At 45.6% G+C, this 18,465-nt stretch overlaps 1 protein-coding gene across 2 annotated transcripts in view; it reads left to right on the forward strand.

Annotated features, from left to right (window-relative positions):
* The window catches only part of PPM1E (protein phosphatase, Mg2+/Mn2+ dependent 1E), a 61,191-nt gene that overhangs the window by 37,392 nt on the left and 5,334 nt on the right, over positions 1-18,465 (forward strand). For both annotated transcript variants that reach the window (XR_010723575.1, XM_066201778.1), the window contains exons 2-6: positions 11,250-11,368; positions 15,674-15,873; positions 17,270-17,458; positions 17,973-18,116; positions 18,353-18,446. Coding sequence is in view for 1 of the 2 variants with exons in the window: in XM_066201778.1 (XP_066057875.1) it covers positions 11,250-11,368; positions 15,674-15,873; positions 17,270-17,458; positions 17,973-18,116; positions 18,353-18,446 (746 nt within the window). In the remaining variant the exon portion in view is untranslated. The remainder of the gene's footprint in view (positions 1-11,249; positions 11,369-15,673; positions 15,874-17,269; positions 17,459-17,972; positions 18,117-18,352; positions 18,447-18,465) is intronic.

Here is an 18,465-nt window from a genome sequence, read left to right on the forward strand (position 1 = left end):
GTGTCTCAGTATGGTGCTAAAGAATGGTGAGAGAAGGATGATGGAGTCTGAGGATGAGATATCAAAGCAGACAGTTCTCATTTTTATCCCATCACAGGTGTAGAAAATCAAGGTGATATTCACATTATTCTGGTTACATTTTAGCCTCAATTTCTGTGTAGAGCCTTGCTGTTCTTTCCAGCGTGGTCCATTTCTTGCTGTTTGTTCAAAACAGTTGTGTAATGTTGCTAGCCATGGTTAGCAATTTGCTGCTTTTTATCCAAGGTAGCTTGGATGTCAGTGCTGGTAGAAGTAATCATTTATTTTTAGATTCTAAATCCTTTGGGAACGCACAAAGCGCTGTAGACATAGAAGATAATAATTTGTCTCCAAAGGTTCCTTATTTTTTATTAATGTTTTGATTTGGTATTCTCTCTGTCTGCTATCCCTGCCTCCCTGAATATGTATTACCAGGGTAATTGATAGTGTGGCTCCTGAGGAACTCTCTTAAGTGCTGATTAGAGCTGTGACACTGCTCCACTGGAAGCAGCTTTGAGCCTCCTCATCATGGGCTGAGTCAGTCCTCACCAGTGCATTATTTACAATCCGGGTTCAGGCAACTTCAAACGAGTCCTCCTCCTGTCTGAGGAAGATTTCTTCTGATCTGAGTAAATTTCTGCCACATCCCGAATCAACTTCCAGACAGTGTCACCTGTTTGCATTTGTTTATCTTCCATAGAGATAAACCCTCACATTTTGCCCGTTATTCCACGTTCTCTGTGGTTTGGCTCTGCACAGGACAGAGCCAAGGCCTGGCACTGGGCAGTGTCACAGATTTTCCTCCCTTTTCCACTCTGGATGGACTCAGGCTCATGTTGTCCACAGGCTGTTGTGTGCTGCCTCCTTGCTCAGGGTATTATGTAACAGATTCTTTCTTATATTTAGAGCTTGTGCCTCTCCTGAAGAGATCACAGGTTTGATAATAAGCTTAGGGGAAAAGTTGACAATCTTCTTTGTGGAGGAGGAGAGGGAAAGCAGAGCTGTTGGGTAATTCTTACATGAGCAGCGTTGTCACCTCTGAAACGGGTGATGTGAACGTGTTCATCTCATAAAAAATCAAATGGAATGAATAAGACTTAAAGACTAATTATTCTGCATAAACAAAGGCCCAGATTTTGGTGAATAGGCAGAGTCTGTGTGGGAGAATTTGTGCAGTGTTGAGGAATCCAAGGCAGAGAACCAATGTCCGTAATCTGGTCAGATTTGTAATGTCACAGCTATAAAATGTCACAGCTCTTTATTTTTTTTTTCCTGTTGACCTTCTAACAGTGATTAGAATATGTGCACAGATTTGTTTTTAAATGGGACTGGGAATAAGTTTAAGACATAGCTCCCAAGTTTTAAATAATCCTCTGTACCTTCTAGAACGGGAGAGAGGCCACAGCACTGCAGAGTTGTTTGAAACATCCCCAGCTTGTTGGGAATCAATTCCTAGAGCCTTTGTGAGCAAGAAGAGCTAAATTTAGCTGTGTACTGCAAGCAGGATGTGTTCCACGGGCTCAGGACCTGCCTGGCCCTGTGGAAATCCACATTCTTCAGCTCTGGACCTCAGAGAATCTTCCCCACCTCGGGAAGCCCAGAGTGCAGATCCTCACTAAACCTGGGAGCAGGGAGAGGAGGGAGCTGAGCCAAGGGAGGGGAGCAGGGAAGCTCAGAGATCCTGTCACTTGAACAAGCTCAGAGATCCTGTCACTTGAACCTGTCCCTCCCCGGGATGCTGGGGCTCATTCCTACAGGCTGAAATGTCATGGAGCCACTTAATAACCTGACAGGGCCTCCAAGTGTTATCCCTCCTCTATGTCAGTGCTATCCCTCTTTATTTCTGTGTTATTCCTCCTCTGTTTCATTAGTATTTGACAAAAGGAAGTTTGCTTGGGTTTTTACCTCTCCAGATTTTCTCCTTTATCTTTTTTCTTTTTTTGTTCTTTTAAAATTCTCTTTTACTCCTTAGAGATGCTATGATTTGCAGCATTTCCTGCTGTAAATAGCTCCAGATAGGAAGTGGAAGGTGAGCTATAAAAGGAAAACTGTTTGGTTGAAGCTTATGTTGCTACAACTACTCCCCCAGTTCTTCTCCCCGCAGCATCTGAGTGTAAATCTCTCCTTGGCATTTGTGGGCACAATTCTCCCTGTGAATCGACTGTACAGTGAATTTCCCCGCTGGTGCAGCCCCATGTGATGGCAGCACAAGGTGGGAAAGGCAGATATTCCCATCAATTTCCACCCAGGCACACTATCCCACCAGGACACATATTGGAATGCATCTCTGAAGCTACAAAGAGCATTAAATTCAACATCTGTGCGTAACACAATTTGTCAGGTTAATGTCAAGATAATTCCTGTCCCTGCTGGTTTTTGTGTGCTCAATGTTTCATGATGTGGCCTCTTACAGAGGAGTGACAGGGGCTGGGATTTCCATGCTCCAGCCTGGGATGTGAAGTTGGATTTGCCGTTGTAAAATGTAGGTGATGTCTTTGCATTTTTCCGGCTGAAGGGAGGGTGGATTGTAGGCAAAGGGAGAGTTCAACACTGTGAGGTGCTTTTAAATAATTTACTGGAAGGTTCAGAGCCATGCTGAATAATATGTAAATACAGAAATTCTGCTTATCTACAGTAATTTAGAATTAACCCTAAGTAGGCGTTTAACCTGTCCAAGGAAATCAAACTTTGTGTCAGTGCTGCATTTGGGAGAGTCTCTCACCTGCTGTTCATGACTGTGATTATTGAAGATGGATGGCTGGAGGGTTGGCTGCTGCCTCTTTAGGAAATCTTTTAAACCAGGATTGGAAGCAGAATATTTTTTACAGCCTGGTGAAAAACATCTAAAGGCTGCCATTGTGTCGCTCAGGCCAGAACAACCCAAAGCCCTAATGTATTTTATCTGCTGTTCCGTTCCTCAACACTATAAATAATTCAGATCTGTTGGCTTAACTACTACTGGCAACTGTTATTTATTAAGAATGACTGAAATAACTATGTGGCTCAGTAGAACAGAATGCATTAGGGACTTTAATGTGAAACAGAATAGCTAAAACATTTTGATTATCCTTTAAAGAAAAAAGCCTAAACCCCTAAACCTGCCATTATCCTTTGCAATTCTGCAAAGGACAAGTGACAGTGGGAATTAGGATGGGATCTTTCTGAGTAACTAAAGGGTTTTTCTCCTTTAAAAGAGCACTCACCCCAATCACAGAGCCCCTTTTATCCCTCCAGCATCTTGTTCCGTGGGCATCAATGTCAGTAATTGTCAACTTGGGGTTCCATCCAATAAAATCTTTAATGTGCCCCACTGTGAAATCTTTGAATCTGCCTGTAGTTACACGTCTGCCTGTAAAATTCTTTTTAAAGGTACACTGTGCATTGTTTTTTCAAGTTTGCTTTGATTTGTTTCTCTTGCCTGTCATGCACAAGAGCGGCAGGATTTTCTGGGAATCAGTGCAAGGGAATCGCTGTTCTCTTGCTCCATCCCCACTTTAGGCTTAATTAATAATATCTGGCACTTCATCATTGGCTTTGAAATTGCTTTCCAGAGGTCGATAGCATTGTCCCTATTCTGCAGGCCCAGAATTCCTGCCATCAGGCAGGGCTTTGGTACAGCACAAACACACGGAATTACAGCCCGAGATGTATCACTGCACAACACCAGAACGCTCCTGCAAGTCAACTGATTATAAATGGGGCATTTGGAATAAATTTTTTATCATCAAAAAAGAGTTGACATGCAGGACTTGGATGAGTAATTATCTAATCTTACATCTGGCATAAACAGCCGAGCCATTTGTGTGATGAAGTGCAAGGCACAGGAGTGAGAAGGCAGCCAGGGAACATTCGCTGCTGACTCAGTGGCCATAAATCTTCCGGGGTGTGTTTTGCCTTAGATTTGATATTTGTTCAATGGGTTGAAAGAAGTTAAGTGATCAAATGTCATTTGGAAATCCTGGCCTGCAGCTCTGATTTTTTTTACTCAGTTACATGAAGACAAACGTTCCGACAGGAGGATGGTTTGGGGCCGGGCTCTGTGGGGTGTTGCTGAAGCTGAGCATTTGAACAGGCACAATTTTCACCCCTTTTAAAAGAAGTCATTTAACATTTGTTTGCCTTCATGATGATCTGCAGGAGAGAGCAGGGTATGTGTTGCTGCGGAACATTTTATTTCATTTATTTGAAATTCAGTCATTAGCTATAACAGCAAAATGCATTTTTCTTGCTGACAGAGGACTTGGGTGCGTTAATATGATCTCGGATAAAACAGAGGCTCTGCACTGGGGGATTCTTATTTAACTTGTATTTCTGGACACATCAGATCTGTATGGAATATCCTTTCCACTTAAGGGAAGGATCAGTGGAAGTTTATTTATAACAGACAGAAAAAATTAGGGCATGAATCAGTGGTAAGTAAATGATGTGCCTGAACTCTCCTGCAAGTTTCCTGCAACATGAACTTTTCTAGAGTGTCAGTAATATTTTATAGCAAGGAGAGAAATCATCAAAAACTCCAGCTAGGACATAAAATATCTGAAATAATAAGAATATATATAAGTACCTTCAGAGTGAGCTTGGACACTCTCATTGATTTTAGACAGCATCTCATTCTGGCTTGACAAAATGCAGAATTCATAAATTAAATCTGATGTATACAGTGTATGCTTTTATGCTGATGTTGGCACACTTTCAGATGTAAAATTAAATTACTTTTTCCAATAAGGCAGCATAGATTGAAGCATGGATTCCTTTCTTTGCTAATGGAACCAGGAGAAAGATATTGAATTATGCTGACTTTCGAACTGACTGAGCGCCAAAGAGAGAAAAAAATCAATGACAATTTTAATGTCCTGTGGAGCTTTTAAACAGCCCTTGCTCTGGCAGGGAAACTCAGTGTGAGGTAACTGCTGTTGACATTGGGTTTCCAGTGAAGAAATTTCCTTCTCCAGGGAAGCAGCACCTGGCACAGGTGTGGCTTTGCCCCCGTTCCATCCCCAGCGGTGCCAGGTGGGCGCTGAGTGGATTTTGGAGGACTCTGGACACCCTGAGCAGAGAATGTGCTGTGGGAACATGCAGGATAATCCTTGGAAAACAACAACAAAATCCAGAAGGATCTTTCCTCTCAGTATAAACCCCTGAAAGTCACAGGAGTGGGTAATGCCAATGAATTACCTTTATTTTGATGAATTAATGATAGGGTAAACACAGATTTATTTCCCCTTTGTGTTTGCATTTGCAAAGCTGAATACTAAAGAACTAAGCTGCACAATCAATGCCCATCAAACCAATGGCTTGTTGGGGTTTTTTCAATTTTATAACAATAATTTTATAATTCTGTAAAGTGCATTTCGCAGCAACAATTAAGATTTTATCATAAAACTATCCAGTCCCTCAGCATCTTACTCCTCAGGTAGAAAATATTCTGATTTAGATGGGGGAGAGTCTATATAGATACATCCTCAACATCTTGGTGTTACACCAGAGGTTCATGGATTGTGGTCCATTTTTCTCTGCATTCCTTCCAAGTCCAGGTTTCCCTTTCCTTTAATAACAGATGGATATAATCTGGCTGTGAAGTGCTGGGATGTGATTTCCAGCAGCAAGCTTTGTGTCTTCAGCTCTTTGCTGTAATGAAGAAAACCATCCCACAGTCACTTCTGGGAATTCAATTTCTTGCAGTTCTTTGGCTTCCAGTTCCTGGCAGATCCACGCTGGGTTTTTAGGGGTTGTTTGGTTACAGGAGGTGATTTCTGTCATTTTAAAAGCAGCCACAGCGTCAGCCCCAGAGATTGGAATATGAGTAACCTCAGGACTGCCACGCTGTGAGGATGAGTGAGAGAAATAATGGAATTTGGTTTCAAAGATAATACCCAGGCAATTTATCCAGCCAGGAGCTCGCGAGAAGCTGCTTTGTGTGGTTTGGATTCTTCACAGTTCACCCCTGCGGTGTCACTGCTATTTTATTGACAGTCATTAAATCACAAATGCTTATGAGTGGTTTGTGGGCAGCAAGCATTTATATTTTAGATGCACACTGCCCTTCATGACACTGTACCTCATCAAAGAGACAAAGGTGACCTTTTTATTTTGTCTCGCTCACATTTTGGTGGCTTTATGTACTGTCATGTGCACTTCACCCTCTGGAGAAGGGAACACTGACTTGCTACGCAGCAGAAAACGCATCAGAGGCCTGAGCCTAATTCCTGTGTTGAGAAGAGTTTGTGGAAAGCCAAGGGTTTCCCCCGGCGAAGCATCTTAATCCAGCTGTGCAGAGGTTTTCTGACGGGCAGGGCACCTCTGCTTTGGTTATTTTTTAACATCCAGTTCAGACAGACTTAACTGCAGGAACAAATCTCTCCCAAATCGGTCTAGAAAGCATCAGTGAGCAGGATGCAAGAGGTTAAATATTTGGTAAAGGCAGTGTCTGCACAGACAGGGGCATGATAAATGTATCTGAAGCAGTGTCTTTTTGCAATGCTTGTGTATTATATTTCTGTTGCTTACAACTGTCAGCACAAGGACAGGATGGCTGGGGATGTGAGCAGGCAGCTGTCTCTGGGAGCCTATAGATAGCAGCTTCCTTGGGTAGCACGTTTGCAGCTCCTTCAAACAGATTTATCAAGCATCTTTACTGTCTCACCACTGCCAGCTCAAATGACTTCTCAAGGAGCTTTGGTTATGCAAGCTTTTAAAAGGTGCATTGTTGGGTTTTTTTCTGTTTGTTTCTTTTTCTCTGTGTGTGCGTGTGTGTGCGTGCCAGGTTGTTTTTTTTTTTTTAGCAACTCACTGCAGCAGATAAATCTAGTGCAGGGTTTCACCATGTGTTAGGGGGGAAAAAAAAATAATACTCCATTTGTCCACCGTGCCCAGGCTTTAAATAAGCATCAAAACTTCCAGCAGCTGTGCAGAGCAGTGGAACAGCACAGGTCAGAGAGATGCTCTGGGAGCAAGGAGAGGAGAACCTGCAGAGACAGGAGCTGGAAATAGCAGCTGCTTGGCACATCCAGAGGATACATCCATAATCATTTGAGGGTCCTGGAGTGTTGCACAGAATATTCCCCTCTGAGTCCTGGGTGACCTGGAGGGGTTTGGAGACAAACAGGAGCCCCTCAGCTGCCTCCAGGTCCCTCTGGACGGCCACGGAAACAGGAGGGCTGGGCAGAAGGAGCAGAATTTCTCTGCTCATTACTGCTGCACTTCACAGCATGGGAACTTTCAATAATAAAGACTTTAAAGGCTTCTTCAAAGAGCTTCCAGGCGGTATCCAAAGCTCCATCTGGAAGAAGTCTCATGAGATTTCGGAATGTTTTGTAAATACAGGCAGGGGACAAATGAGGTTTTTCTTAAATTGAATCTGGCAAAAGTCGCTTTCTAACAAGAGCTTGCAACAGACCACATGAGCAGGAGTGTTTCCCAAAGTACATCCCTAATGGAATGTCTTTTGGAAAGGGTGCAGTTAATTTGTCATCCCTACAAAGTCTTTTACCACCACAGTAAATTACAGGCCTTCTGGGAATGTGCTGTACTTGGTTCTTTTCAGGCCACGTTCTTGGGCTTGGATTGCTGGGGGAAACCAAATCTGCTGCTTTATCCTGTTTGCCTGTGGATTTGTTTTGTGTTTCAGCAGATTGAATAGCATTTCTATTTAAATCGTCCCTCATTCTAACTAAAACAATTGCTGTTCTGTGGTGTCAGGGGATTCCTGAGGTAACAGGAACACTGTACATTTTGTGATTTACTGCCCCGTTTGCCTCTTGAAAGCCCCAGTCCGTTTCAGTCCATTTTCCCTGCTTTGTTTGGGTTAGTGATGCCTCATCAGCTCCCCCAGACCATGACAGGGTTGGGGATTTTCAGCACTGGTGGCCCTCGTTGAGGATTTCAGGCAGGAGCTGCAGCATCAGTTTCCCATCAGCAGTGCTAGTGCTCCAGAACGATGAGTTTTAAGAACTCGAGGTCTCTCTTTGCTGGTTTTCCCCTTTCCTGCAGCTGTTGATGGACACTGTGAGTTATCCAGAGCTGTTGTTTGCCTGTGCTTTCAACTTAGCACTTCTGACATGAGAAAAGAGTGAGGAAAAAACTAGGAAAGCTATCAAAAAGTCTGAAAGTTTAAATCTTCTATAGATTGAAAATATCTCCCACTCTCATCTTGGTATTTTTTCCCTTCAGTTGGGCTCTTAGGAAGAAATTCCAGAATACTTCACAAAAACAGATTTAGACCTTCTACAGCCTTCCTCCTCCTCCTCCTCCTCTCCCCGAGGAAATGACATTCTCATTCCTTGTTTGCAGATGAGGAATGAAGGTCTGGGTGGTGAAGTGACTCCTCCAAGGTCAGCTGCTGAGTTAGTGGCACAGCTATGAATAGACAAAGGCATTTGAGCTCTCAGCTCTCTGCTAAACAAGACAGTGCCCTCCCAGTTTCAATTTGTCAAACTTCATGACTAATAACATTCCAGCATCTAGAACGTGGCAGAAGAATTTCTTCTCAGCAGCCAGCAGGTGATGCCTGCTCGCACCAGCAGCAGGGTGGGAGCTCCTCCCTGTCCCCAGGGATCCTGGTGACACTTTTTGGGCTTTGTGAAGAGAGGGGAGAACTGCCCACCTCGGGTTGCTGTTTGTGGGATGCTGTAGCCGCTCACCTGAGCTTTCACTTTGGGGCTGAAAACAGAGCTCCCAGAGCTGCCTCTTCATTTGTCTCGGTGCGGCAGTAATGAAGTGCCCTCAGAGCAGTTCGCCTTCAACAGCTATTTTAAACCTCCAGTGCAATCTGCTGCTCCTCGGAGGGGAAAAGTAATTCAACTAAAAGTGCTCTGAGGAGCCAAGTGAGAGAAGTAAACGTGGAGTGGTGCTAATCAGGAAGAGGAAGTCATCTGTCTGCATGTGGGCACTTCCCTGCTCACATGGCACAGCCCTGAAACAGCCACATAAGAAGCTTTGTGATCAACAAATGTCAAGGGCAATTAATTCTTCGGCCAGCAGCTGTTATTATTAGGACAAGGAGTGGCCAGGCACAGAAGGAAAGCCTTCAGCTGATTTATTTTCTCTACCTTTCCCCTCGAAATTGATCAGTTGCTCAAAACCCCAGTGGTGAACTCCCATGCAATAAGAATTTTAAATTTGCCGTCCCTTGTTTGTATTTTTTTTTTTTTTTATGAGTAGGAGAGTTTGTATTAGATTTAGAGCACAGAGGAACAGCTCGGGAAAGGCATTCAGAAAGTCCTCCCCACCTTAATGCTATCAGGAGGGAGAGGAGTTGTGTGTTAAGCTGGTAACATAATAATATGTGGGCTGAATTAAACCCACCTCAGACCGGTTTTCTCAAACTTAATTGATGGAAGCAGAGCACTTTTAGGCTTGATTTAATACCTTCCCAGAGTTATTCCAGGACTGCTGCAATGCAACCGTGGGTGTTCTAAACACACCTACGCTGCCAGAGAATCAGGAAGGATGTACTCAAAATCCTCTAATTTATCTAATAACATCTTTAGCAGCTTTTTTGTGTAGGTTTAGCATTGTAATGGAAATGCACTCTTTGGCTGGATAAAGAGCTGCTGTGTGGAACTGCTGCCTCTGGCTGTGAGGACACGTGAACAGCACTTGGAGCTGGGGAGGGAAATACTCCGACCTGCTACAGCCCCTGGAAATGCACCTTTCACTTGTGTCATCGGTCACCGCGGTTAAAATAACATCTGAAATTTCAAATACAGGTGTTTGTGGCTCTGGGTACCCGCAGACATTGCTGTCCCTGCTCCCAAGCCCAGGCAGAGCAAAAATTCCTCCTCTCTGAGATATTTTTAATTTGCTGTTTAGGTCCTGAGTCTATTTTAGCCACTGTTGTTGCCCCAGTTCTTAACCAGGTTCCCTCTCTGCCCACCGGTGGATGTTCCTGTGGAGTTCTTTATAAGTGACACAAAACAAGTTTGGTTTTTCGAAAGAGTTTCAGCACTGGGCTGGTCAGGGGAAGCCTTGGCCTGGAAAGCAGCTGAGATTCCTTCGGGTGCCCTGCTGGTAACTGCTGGAATAATTATTCTACCCCGGCCATTGCAATCTCTCCCTTTTTTGGGAGGAATCTCATGGAACATGAGCAGAACCAGCATCACTGCATGAAAAACAACCCTGCTCTTTGTGAGCTAAATAAAGACAGAAAAGACAGAGAATCAGCTCCTCCAAATACCAGCAGCAAGGGCTGTCCCGGTGTGTTTTCCTGCTGTCAGTGGGATCAGAGCCCTGAGCTGTGCGGGAACAGCTGATTTCTGGGAATTCCAGGGAAAACCTCAGGATGGATGGGGCCCTATCGAGGTGCGAGTGGCTCCCTGTGTGACTTCCAGAGCTTGTCTCGTTGGACAAAGCTGTTCATTGCTAATCTTATCCTTTAATCGTTTATGGATATGTTGAACGGAAGAAATGGGTCAAGGAAGTGTTTGTGTTCCTTGCCTGTTCCCTGGATTTCTGACTCGGAATTCTGTGGGTGATGGATGGTTTCTGGGCTGGAATCGGCCCTGTGTCTCCCAGTGACCCTGTGACCGTGGAATGTCTTGAGGAAGACGCAGTTATCCCAATAATACCTGTGGAAATTGGAAGTTTCAGGCCGTGTCAGCAGCAGACACCTGGAGAAGTTGAGGCTGACCAATGGGAAATGCAAAGTCATACATAAATTAAGAGGTATTAAATTCCTCTTGAATGCGAGAATGTACATTAAAGTGGCCTTGGCTTCCTATAGATTAATTAATCTTTTGGGGATATCAGGTTTAATTAAGCTACAGTGAGTTAAAGCCACTTCACTGTGGGTAGAAATCATTCCTGAGGAAGCTTTTTTACCGTATGCACATCAGCTCCCTGTGGGTTAAACCTTAACTTCCAGTGCCCCTTAGAGAGGCTTTGGACACTTTGAAATCTGAGCGATTCTGGAACCCTGCCTCCAAATCTTAGGAGAAACTGGACTTGAATTAAAATTGTTCCATGCATATGTACAAAATGAGCAGTTGTGTGACAGACTCTGGAGGGTTCAAGTCTAGATGAAAAGAATTTAAATAGAGGTTATGAACTGAAACATTAAAACTTAAGAACACAGGGAACACAGGAGTGAAAAGAGGGCGACTAAAACCCATCAGTGAGTCTGAGGTCTTGCTGCAAGGTTGGGCAAAGAAAAACTTTGGTGAAAAACACACTCCAGTTACCTTGCTGAATCCCACTAAAACGTCTTCATGTGGCTTTCTCTTTTTCCTTTCCAGTAATTGCCCTTCCTTCCTGGCCTCTGCTTTAGCCAGAGCAACTTCAGACGAAGTCCTGCAGAGCGACCTCTCGGCGCATTTCCTGCCCAAGCACGTGGACAACGCCGACGGCATCATCCGTAAGTGCCACCACCCAAAGGAACCCGGGCTGAATTCTGGGAGAGGAACATCCCACAGGGGTGTAAAAACGTTCATGGGGAGCTCACCACCACTCCTGACAGAGCTGGAGCTCTGATTTCTCACTCAAAGCTTTCTCACTTTGGGAATTACTCTTTTAAGTGCGTTTTCATGGCTGTGTCTGATGGCCCTGAATCTCTCTCTCTCTCTCAGCACTTTATACAATGTGGTTCTGCTGGCAAGTGCCAGTTGTCCTCCCTCATCCTTGGAGCAAAGTCAAATATATGTGGGAAGAGATAATTTAATTCTGAATTATTTCAGTCAGTGTGGTTTTTACTATGGCTTGTAAGGTTTTTATATGGTTTTAGCAAAAGGTAGTATAAGGAGATTTCGTGATTAAGAGGAAGAAAATTCCTTTTCCTCATTTATCTGTGTTGGCTGACAAGATTTTTTGCAGCCTCCAGCTCAAGGTCATGCACCCATCTCGTTTCAGGACTCTGCTGACCTAAAAAAACCTTGAAAATTGGCTGGGTTGTTCATTACAACAAAGACCAATGTTTCTCACATGTACTGACAGGAATTCTGTCATTTGATCTTGAAAACACAGTCCCCAAACCATTTCGTCCGTTCTCTCCTTTTTTGATTAAAAAAAAAATCCTGTAAATTATTCTGGGGGTAAGGAGGATCTATAAGTCTGGCTCTTCAAAAAGGAAGGTTTTGCTGTATTCCCCAGAGGCCCTTGGAAACCTGAGAGACAGAAAAACATACTCTGGGTTCCCTTTCTGCAGGTATTGCTCCCTCCTCCTGCTGAGCAGGTAAATGGAATAGATTTGTCATTGTTCTGGCTGAGCAGCCTTCATTAATTTCAAATTGAGATCTCTGAAACTTGCATAAATATTTGACAGTCTCCAAGGAAATGTTGACTAAGCCTCCACACAGAATACCTACAGATTTCAACAAAAAAGGAAGAAAGAAAGAAAAGAAAAAAAAACCCCACCACAAAACCCTCACACCTACAGAAACTGCCATTTAAATTTATCTGAGGCTGTAGACACAGATGCAAACATAGATTGGGATGGGAAGAGAGTGGAGCAGGCACTAAGAATAGGCCTCCAGATGCAGTTTGTTGAGGTGAATTGTCATAATGAGGGTACTTGGAAATAAAATATCCCTTTGCTGATGCAGTGTGAAGTGTTAAATTGTGAGGGTTTAGGGGGAGAGGAAGAGAGAAAACATCCTCTGGCCTGTAGTAAAGCAACAGCTTCATACAAACCCTGCAATTTCAAATAATCCAAGTGATAATTTTCCAAAACAGAACATCAGCTCAAGTGTCATAGAATGACAGAATCACAGAATGCTTTGGGACTTTAAAGATCAAGTCCCACCCCCTGCCATGGGCAGGGACACCTTTCACCATCCCAGATTGCTCCAAGGTCCCTCCAGCCTGGCCTTGGACACTTCCAGGGATCCAGGGGCAGCCACAGCCTCTCTGGACACCCTGTGCTCCATCAGTGCTTCATCAGCCACAAGCGCAAGGCTTGGCCTAGAAAACCCCGACAAAACTGGTGGCAGCAGCAGCAGCTCCATCCTAGAGACCCTTCCAGGGGAGCCCCTTGAGGAGCCTGGGGCGGGTGCTGAGAGGAGACCTGCCCTCAGTGCTGCTACACAGGGAGACTTCAGTGCTTTGGAAGAAAGCAGAGGGAAGTGTGGCAGGTGGTGGAGATGGGATTTCTACATCTTGGAGTCTGAAGCTCAGAGTTCACTCTGCCCTGATGCTGTTTGAGCTGCTGCAGAATGTGAAACCAAGCTGAATTTCACTGCCTGGCTTTAATATCCAGTTCTATGTCAGGGTTGTTTTTTTTTTGAACCCAGAAAGATTTTTACTCTGTGTAATACAAGGAGACATTTACCTGATTTGCCTCAAGTTTGAATTTGCTGGAAGAGGAAAAAAAAAAAAAAGCTATTTCAAATTTCATTAGTGGCACATTTCACTCTGAGAATTGCAACGTGACAAATCACGTCCTGTACTTAGGAGTGGTGAAAGCAGCCCTTGGTGTGCTGGTGGAAAGAAATGAAACTCCATGACAGAAGAATGCAAAGCTTAAAAGAAGGAAAACTGGTTGGAGCCCACAAATGTAGGACTGCAAGAATAGGGGTCTGTTATGTTTGGGGTGACCATGTGTTTTGGGGTATCTGAGACATGACTCTTCTCTTCCAGCTGCACTGGAGAGGAGCAAGAGGTTTTCCATGAGAACTGATTGATGTTGGATTTGTTTTTGAAAGGTCAGGTTAAGGACATTTAGGTTTGGGGTATCCACCAAAGGAGGCTGGATAGCAGGACCATGTGACCCGGTGAGGGTATCAGATTTCCAGGAGCTGTCACAAAGCAAATCATCATGTCCCATTACCCAGTTGTTCCAGGTTCTAGGAGATGGATCCTAGAGGTCTCCGAAGAGATCTAGAGTTCCTAGCTTAAGGAAAACCTTGATCTTGGTTCTGACCCCTGTTGTCACACTGTCCATGTATTCAACACAGCTCACAAAATCTGGCACTAAGGAGCAGGATCTGATTCCTGTTATTCTTCCTTCCCTCGTGGTGCCCTGTCATCTTTGGGAACAACAGTGCCTGAGCTGGATTTCCCACTCTCTGCGGTGCAGCTCAGCATTACTTCCAACCTTGGGGATTTGGGAGCAGCGGGAGGGAAATGAAAATCTCCGTGACACAACTGCAGTGACAGCTGAGTCAGCTCTGGCTCAGCGTGGCAACATTAACAATTGATGAGTAATTTCCAGCTGTGGGGGGGGGTGGTTTTTATTGTGGTATTTTATTATTCTCCTGTTTTAACCTCACAAGCAGTTAGTGATGATGCTGACAGCACAGAGGGTCCCCTGGGAAGGGCGGTGAGGATCTCAGCAGGGGCACTGGGCTCACTGCCATCCCCCTGCAGAGGGGCCACAGCCACAGGACTCTGCCATGTGCCCACTTCCCTTCACCCCTGCCCAGGGGGGAGAAATGGGAGAGCCAAATCTGTGAGTTTTCCTCTGGAAAACAGAACTTGGACGCCTCAGGTTGGATGTGTACCCTCTTTAACTAAATTACCCAAAGAGATTTCTGGTGGCCCCAGCAAGAGCAGGACAGGTGGGGTGAGGAACCCCCACACTCACACTGTGGCAGTGGTGGGATGACACAGCTGTTTGATTTCCACCCCTTGGTTTTAAAGCTGTGTGATCGAGGAGCCAAGGTTCCTTCTGGTGATTTATCCAGTGTGTTTTCAGCGTAATGCCTCTCGACCGAAACAACTCATAATCAACAGAGCTGGGACAGTACCTTGTTCCTGAGGGCCTTGGCCCCCGGGTCACTGTAGACCTAGGACAGCAATTTGTAAATGCTGCTTTTAGGCTCTTCACAGAATTCCTGTGAACCAGGAGATGCTGCAGGTCTCCCCTCTCCTCCCTGCCTGTGAGCCCCTCCTCCTCCAGGAGTGATTGGCACTCCTGGATTGCTGTTGTTCAGCTTTGAAGATCCCTGGCTTTGGTGAGCGATCGTGAACAAAGAGATTCGGATGTGTTCAGCTCTGATGCTGACTTCCTGTTTTCCTCTCCTGAATTTCAGAACAAATGTCAAGCGCCTGAGTTTTCACGTTTTAAAATGACAGTTTCTCAGGAGTGACTGTTCAGCGTTTTCTGAAACTTGAGGCCTTTATGGTTTTCTCGTTTGCTCACGCAGATTTCTCTGACACACAGTCGTCAGGAATATGGGATAATAGGAAATCTGGAAATAGCTAAGGAGGCACCTGTGCGCTGCTGAAAGTGCACAAAACATCTTAAAATGACTCCACTAATTTCTGCAGATTGTTTCCACTGTCTTGCCTCAGCTCTGCAGTGAACTGGTGTTTAGAATAGAGAATTGGGTCCAAACCCAGTGTGTCACTGTCACAGAGGGTGGGTTTTGTAGGTGGCACACCTGACAAAGTCCCTCTCAGAGCCGCTCCACCCTGGGCAGGGCCACGCCAGGGATCCAACACTTTTCATGCCTTTCATTTTCTCTGCTGCTGCAAATGAGTTCCCCAAAGGCACAGGGAAATGTTTAAGTTAAAAAGACAAACAAACAACAAGCTGCTTACTGATGAATGCTGATTATGGTGAGTTTGGCTTCCTCTTTTCATGCATCAGAGCCCAGAATTTCCCTGCTGACATCAACCGCTTGGCTAAAATGGTTTTGTTTCATCTTTGTAATGTATGCGAGGGAGAAAACTCTGACTTAATAACACTCTCAAGGCTTTTATTTGTGGTTTGTGCCTTCCCCAGAGATCGAGACGGTGAAGTTGGCCCGTTTGGTTTACAGCAAACTGCACGAGATCTGCAGCAACTGGGTGAAAGACTTCCCCCTGCAGCCCAAGCCCCACCGCTACTACGAGACCTCCATCCACGCCATCAAGAACATGCGCAGGAAGATGGAGGACAAGCACGTCTGCATCCCTGACTTCAACATGCTCTTCAACCTCGAGGTGAGCACAGAGAGACACAGGTGCTGTGATCACTGGCTCTGGATCAGATTCAGCAGCAGGTTTTCCACTGAGGAAGTGGAAGGTGATGGGCCTGAGGAGGGCTGGCAGCTGGTGTTGACCAGGTCGTCTCACGGTTCATCTCTGAAGCCACTTGGCACCTGGGGGTGGCTCTGCTCTGCTTTTCAACCCTTCCTCTTGGCAGGAAGAAGCCAAAAGCAAAAATAGGGAAATTAAGTTAAAAAAACCCAAAACGAACCCAAAACTGACAGGGCTATGGGGTGCAGCTCATACACGGTTCTAGAAATGTGAGTGGTTTGGTGGAACTGGGGCCTGTCTTCCCTTCCATCAATTTCTTGGTGTGGCCATTGGCCAGGCACTCGTTCTTGCTCTCCCTTGAGACATAAAACTGGACACTGAGGAATGGAAAGTAAAAGAAAATGGCAAGAATTTTACCTTAAGGATCAAATTGCTGCATAATTGCTTTACAATTACACCCTGTCACTTTAATAACCATCTTCTGCCCCATCCACATTCTTACCTTTAAATTATATTAATGCAAACAGAGGCAGATGTTTCCCTTGCCTGTCAGTTGCCAGCTTTCTCATTCCAATTTGTGTTGGAGCCCATTACCTAAAAATTACAATGTGCAAATATTCCAGTCACTGAGCTGGCTGTCAAGGTTGAATTGGCTCTGTCAGTGGGTTGGTGTTGTGTGTGTGAATAGGCACAGGAGTTGCTGTCTCCTGGTACCACGTTGTTTCTCTGAACAGAGGAGGGGAAGCTGAGAAAACTGCCTTGAAGATGAGTGATTTTGCTGTGTTTGATTTGTGAATGTAACCACAATTTTCTGATGAGAGAGAACATGCAGTTTTTTTAAAACACAGGCATCTAAGACGTTACGTTTTGGATTTAAGGAAAAAAGAAGAGTGAAAGCAGAGGCTGGCTGGCTTCACATTTTAACTGTACTGGCATTTTATCCCTGGTGGATTCCAATCATGATGTAGACTTCATGCAAACTGTATTGGATGCTCTTCTCTCTCTGTGGTTTTTGCAGTCACAAAATCTCCTGCACAATTTGATGAGAATGGCACTTCCTATTTGAGCTGTGTGACTGAGCTGTAACAAATGGGGCCTAAGGAGCACTGAGAGCACTACACAGGGGATTCTGGCAGGGCATCTCTTGCACTTTGCCAGTAGAATTCAACAACGGGCTGGAAATTTCCCATTGATGCAAGAGCAGGTGGTCAGGGTAGTTTGCTTTTCCAGTGGAGGCTCTGTCTCTAATTACAATTTAATGAGGACAGCACAAATCCCAAGTTCAAACCTTAAGACAACCCAATGAGCTGTTTGTGTTGCTTTCGCCTGAGTTTTCTCCTCTCCGTGTTTCCCCTGGCAGGACCAAGAAGAACAAGCTTATTTTGCAGTGTTCGATGGCCACGGAGGAGTGGATGCTGCCATCTATGCCTCCATCCACCTGCACGTGAACATGGTCCACCAGGAGATGTTCCAGCACGACCCGGCCGAGGCTCTGTGCCGCGCCTTCCGCGTCACCGACGAGCGCTTTGTGCAGAAGGCAGCCAGGGAGGTGAGGGGCTCTCAAAACATTCCCCTGGAACTCCTGCCTCTTCAGAGGATTTCCTTCCTCAGAGCTCAGAGACTCTCCTGAGTCTCCAGCCACAGCAGAGTCAGCACAGAGCTGTCCATGTACCAATCCCCACTGGTGGCTTTCTGCCCACAGCTTCACATCCCATAAAAACGTCAGCTCCTGCCTCTCCCAGCTTCCAGCTCCTCTAAAGGATGCTGCTGCCATTCCCCCACTCACCTGCCCACCAGGCTCAGGCCTTGGGTCCACTGACACACAGGTGTGCCTGTCAGTGGCGGGAGCGGTGCCCAGCTCCTGGCAGGGGGGGTCCCACGCCAGGGATGTCACGGGGCACATTTGGGTTCAGCCAGCTTGGCTCTGAGGGGCTGTCAGTGAGCAGTCGTAGCCGTAGGGAAAGCTCTGCCTGCTCCTCCTCTGTGCTGCAGTTTCAACGTGTTCTGTCCCTGAGTTAAGTAAGAGAATGCTTTGAAATGGAAATGTATTTTTTTTTCTCCAGAGTCTGCGCTGTGGAACCACCGGGGTGGTGACTTTCATCCGAGGGAATATGCTGCATGTGGCTTGGCTGGGGGACTCCCAGGTCATGCTTGTGAGGAGAGGCCAAGCTGTGGAACTGATGAAACCCCACAAACCAGACCGAGAGGTGAGAAGGGCCTGTCCAAACCCCCCTGGGCAGTGGCCAGCACAGGTACCAGCTTTGGGGCAGCGCTGCCATGCCAGGGTCTCTTTGAGCAGCAGTGCATATCCCACTTATCCTGCTTTGTCCCTTTGTCCCTTGGGGCCTGCCGTGTTTGTGAAAACCCAAATATTGAGGGGAGTGGTGAGTGCGCGCTGCAGCTCTGACTGCTCTGTCCAAACCTCTCTTGTGTTGCTGCTCAGGATGAGAAGAAGAGAATCGAGGCCCTGGGTGGCTGCGTGGTCTGGTTTGGAGCCTGGAGGGTGAATGGGAGCCTCTCTGTCTCCAGAGCGATTGGTAAGAGAGAGCTTACATT

Source organism: Chamaea fasciata, unplaced genomic scaffold (assembly GCF_029207755.1).
Source record: "Chamaea fasciata isolate MVZ Bird 193981 ecotype frontalis unplaced genomic scaffold, bChaFas1.0.hap1 SCAF_21, whole genome shotgun sequence".
Taxonomy (NCBI): domain Eukaryota; kingdom Metazoa; phylum Chordata; class Aves; order Passeriformes; family Sylviidae; genus Chamaea; species Chamaea fasciata.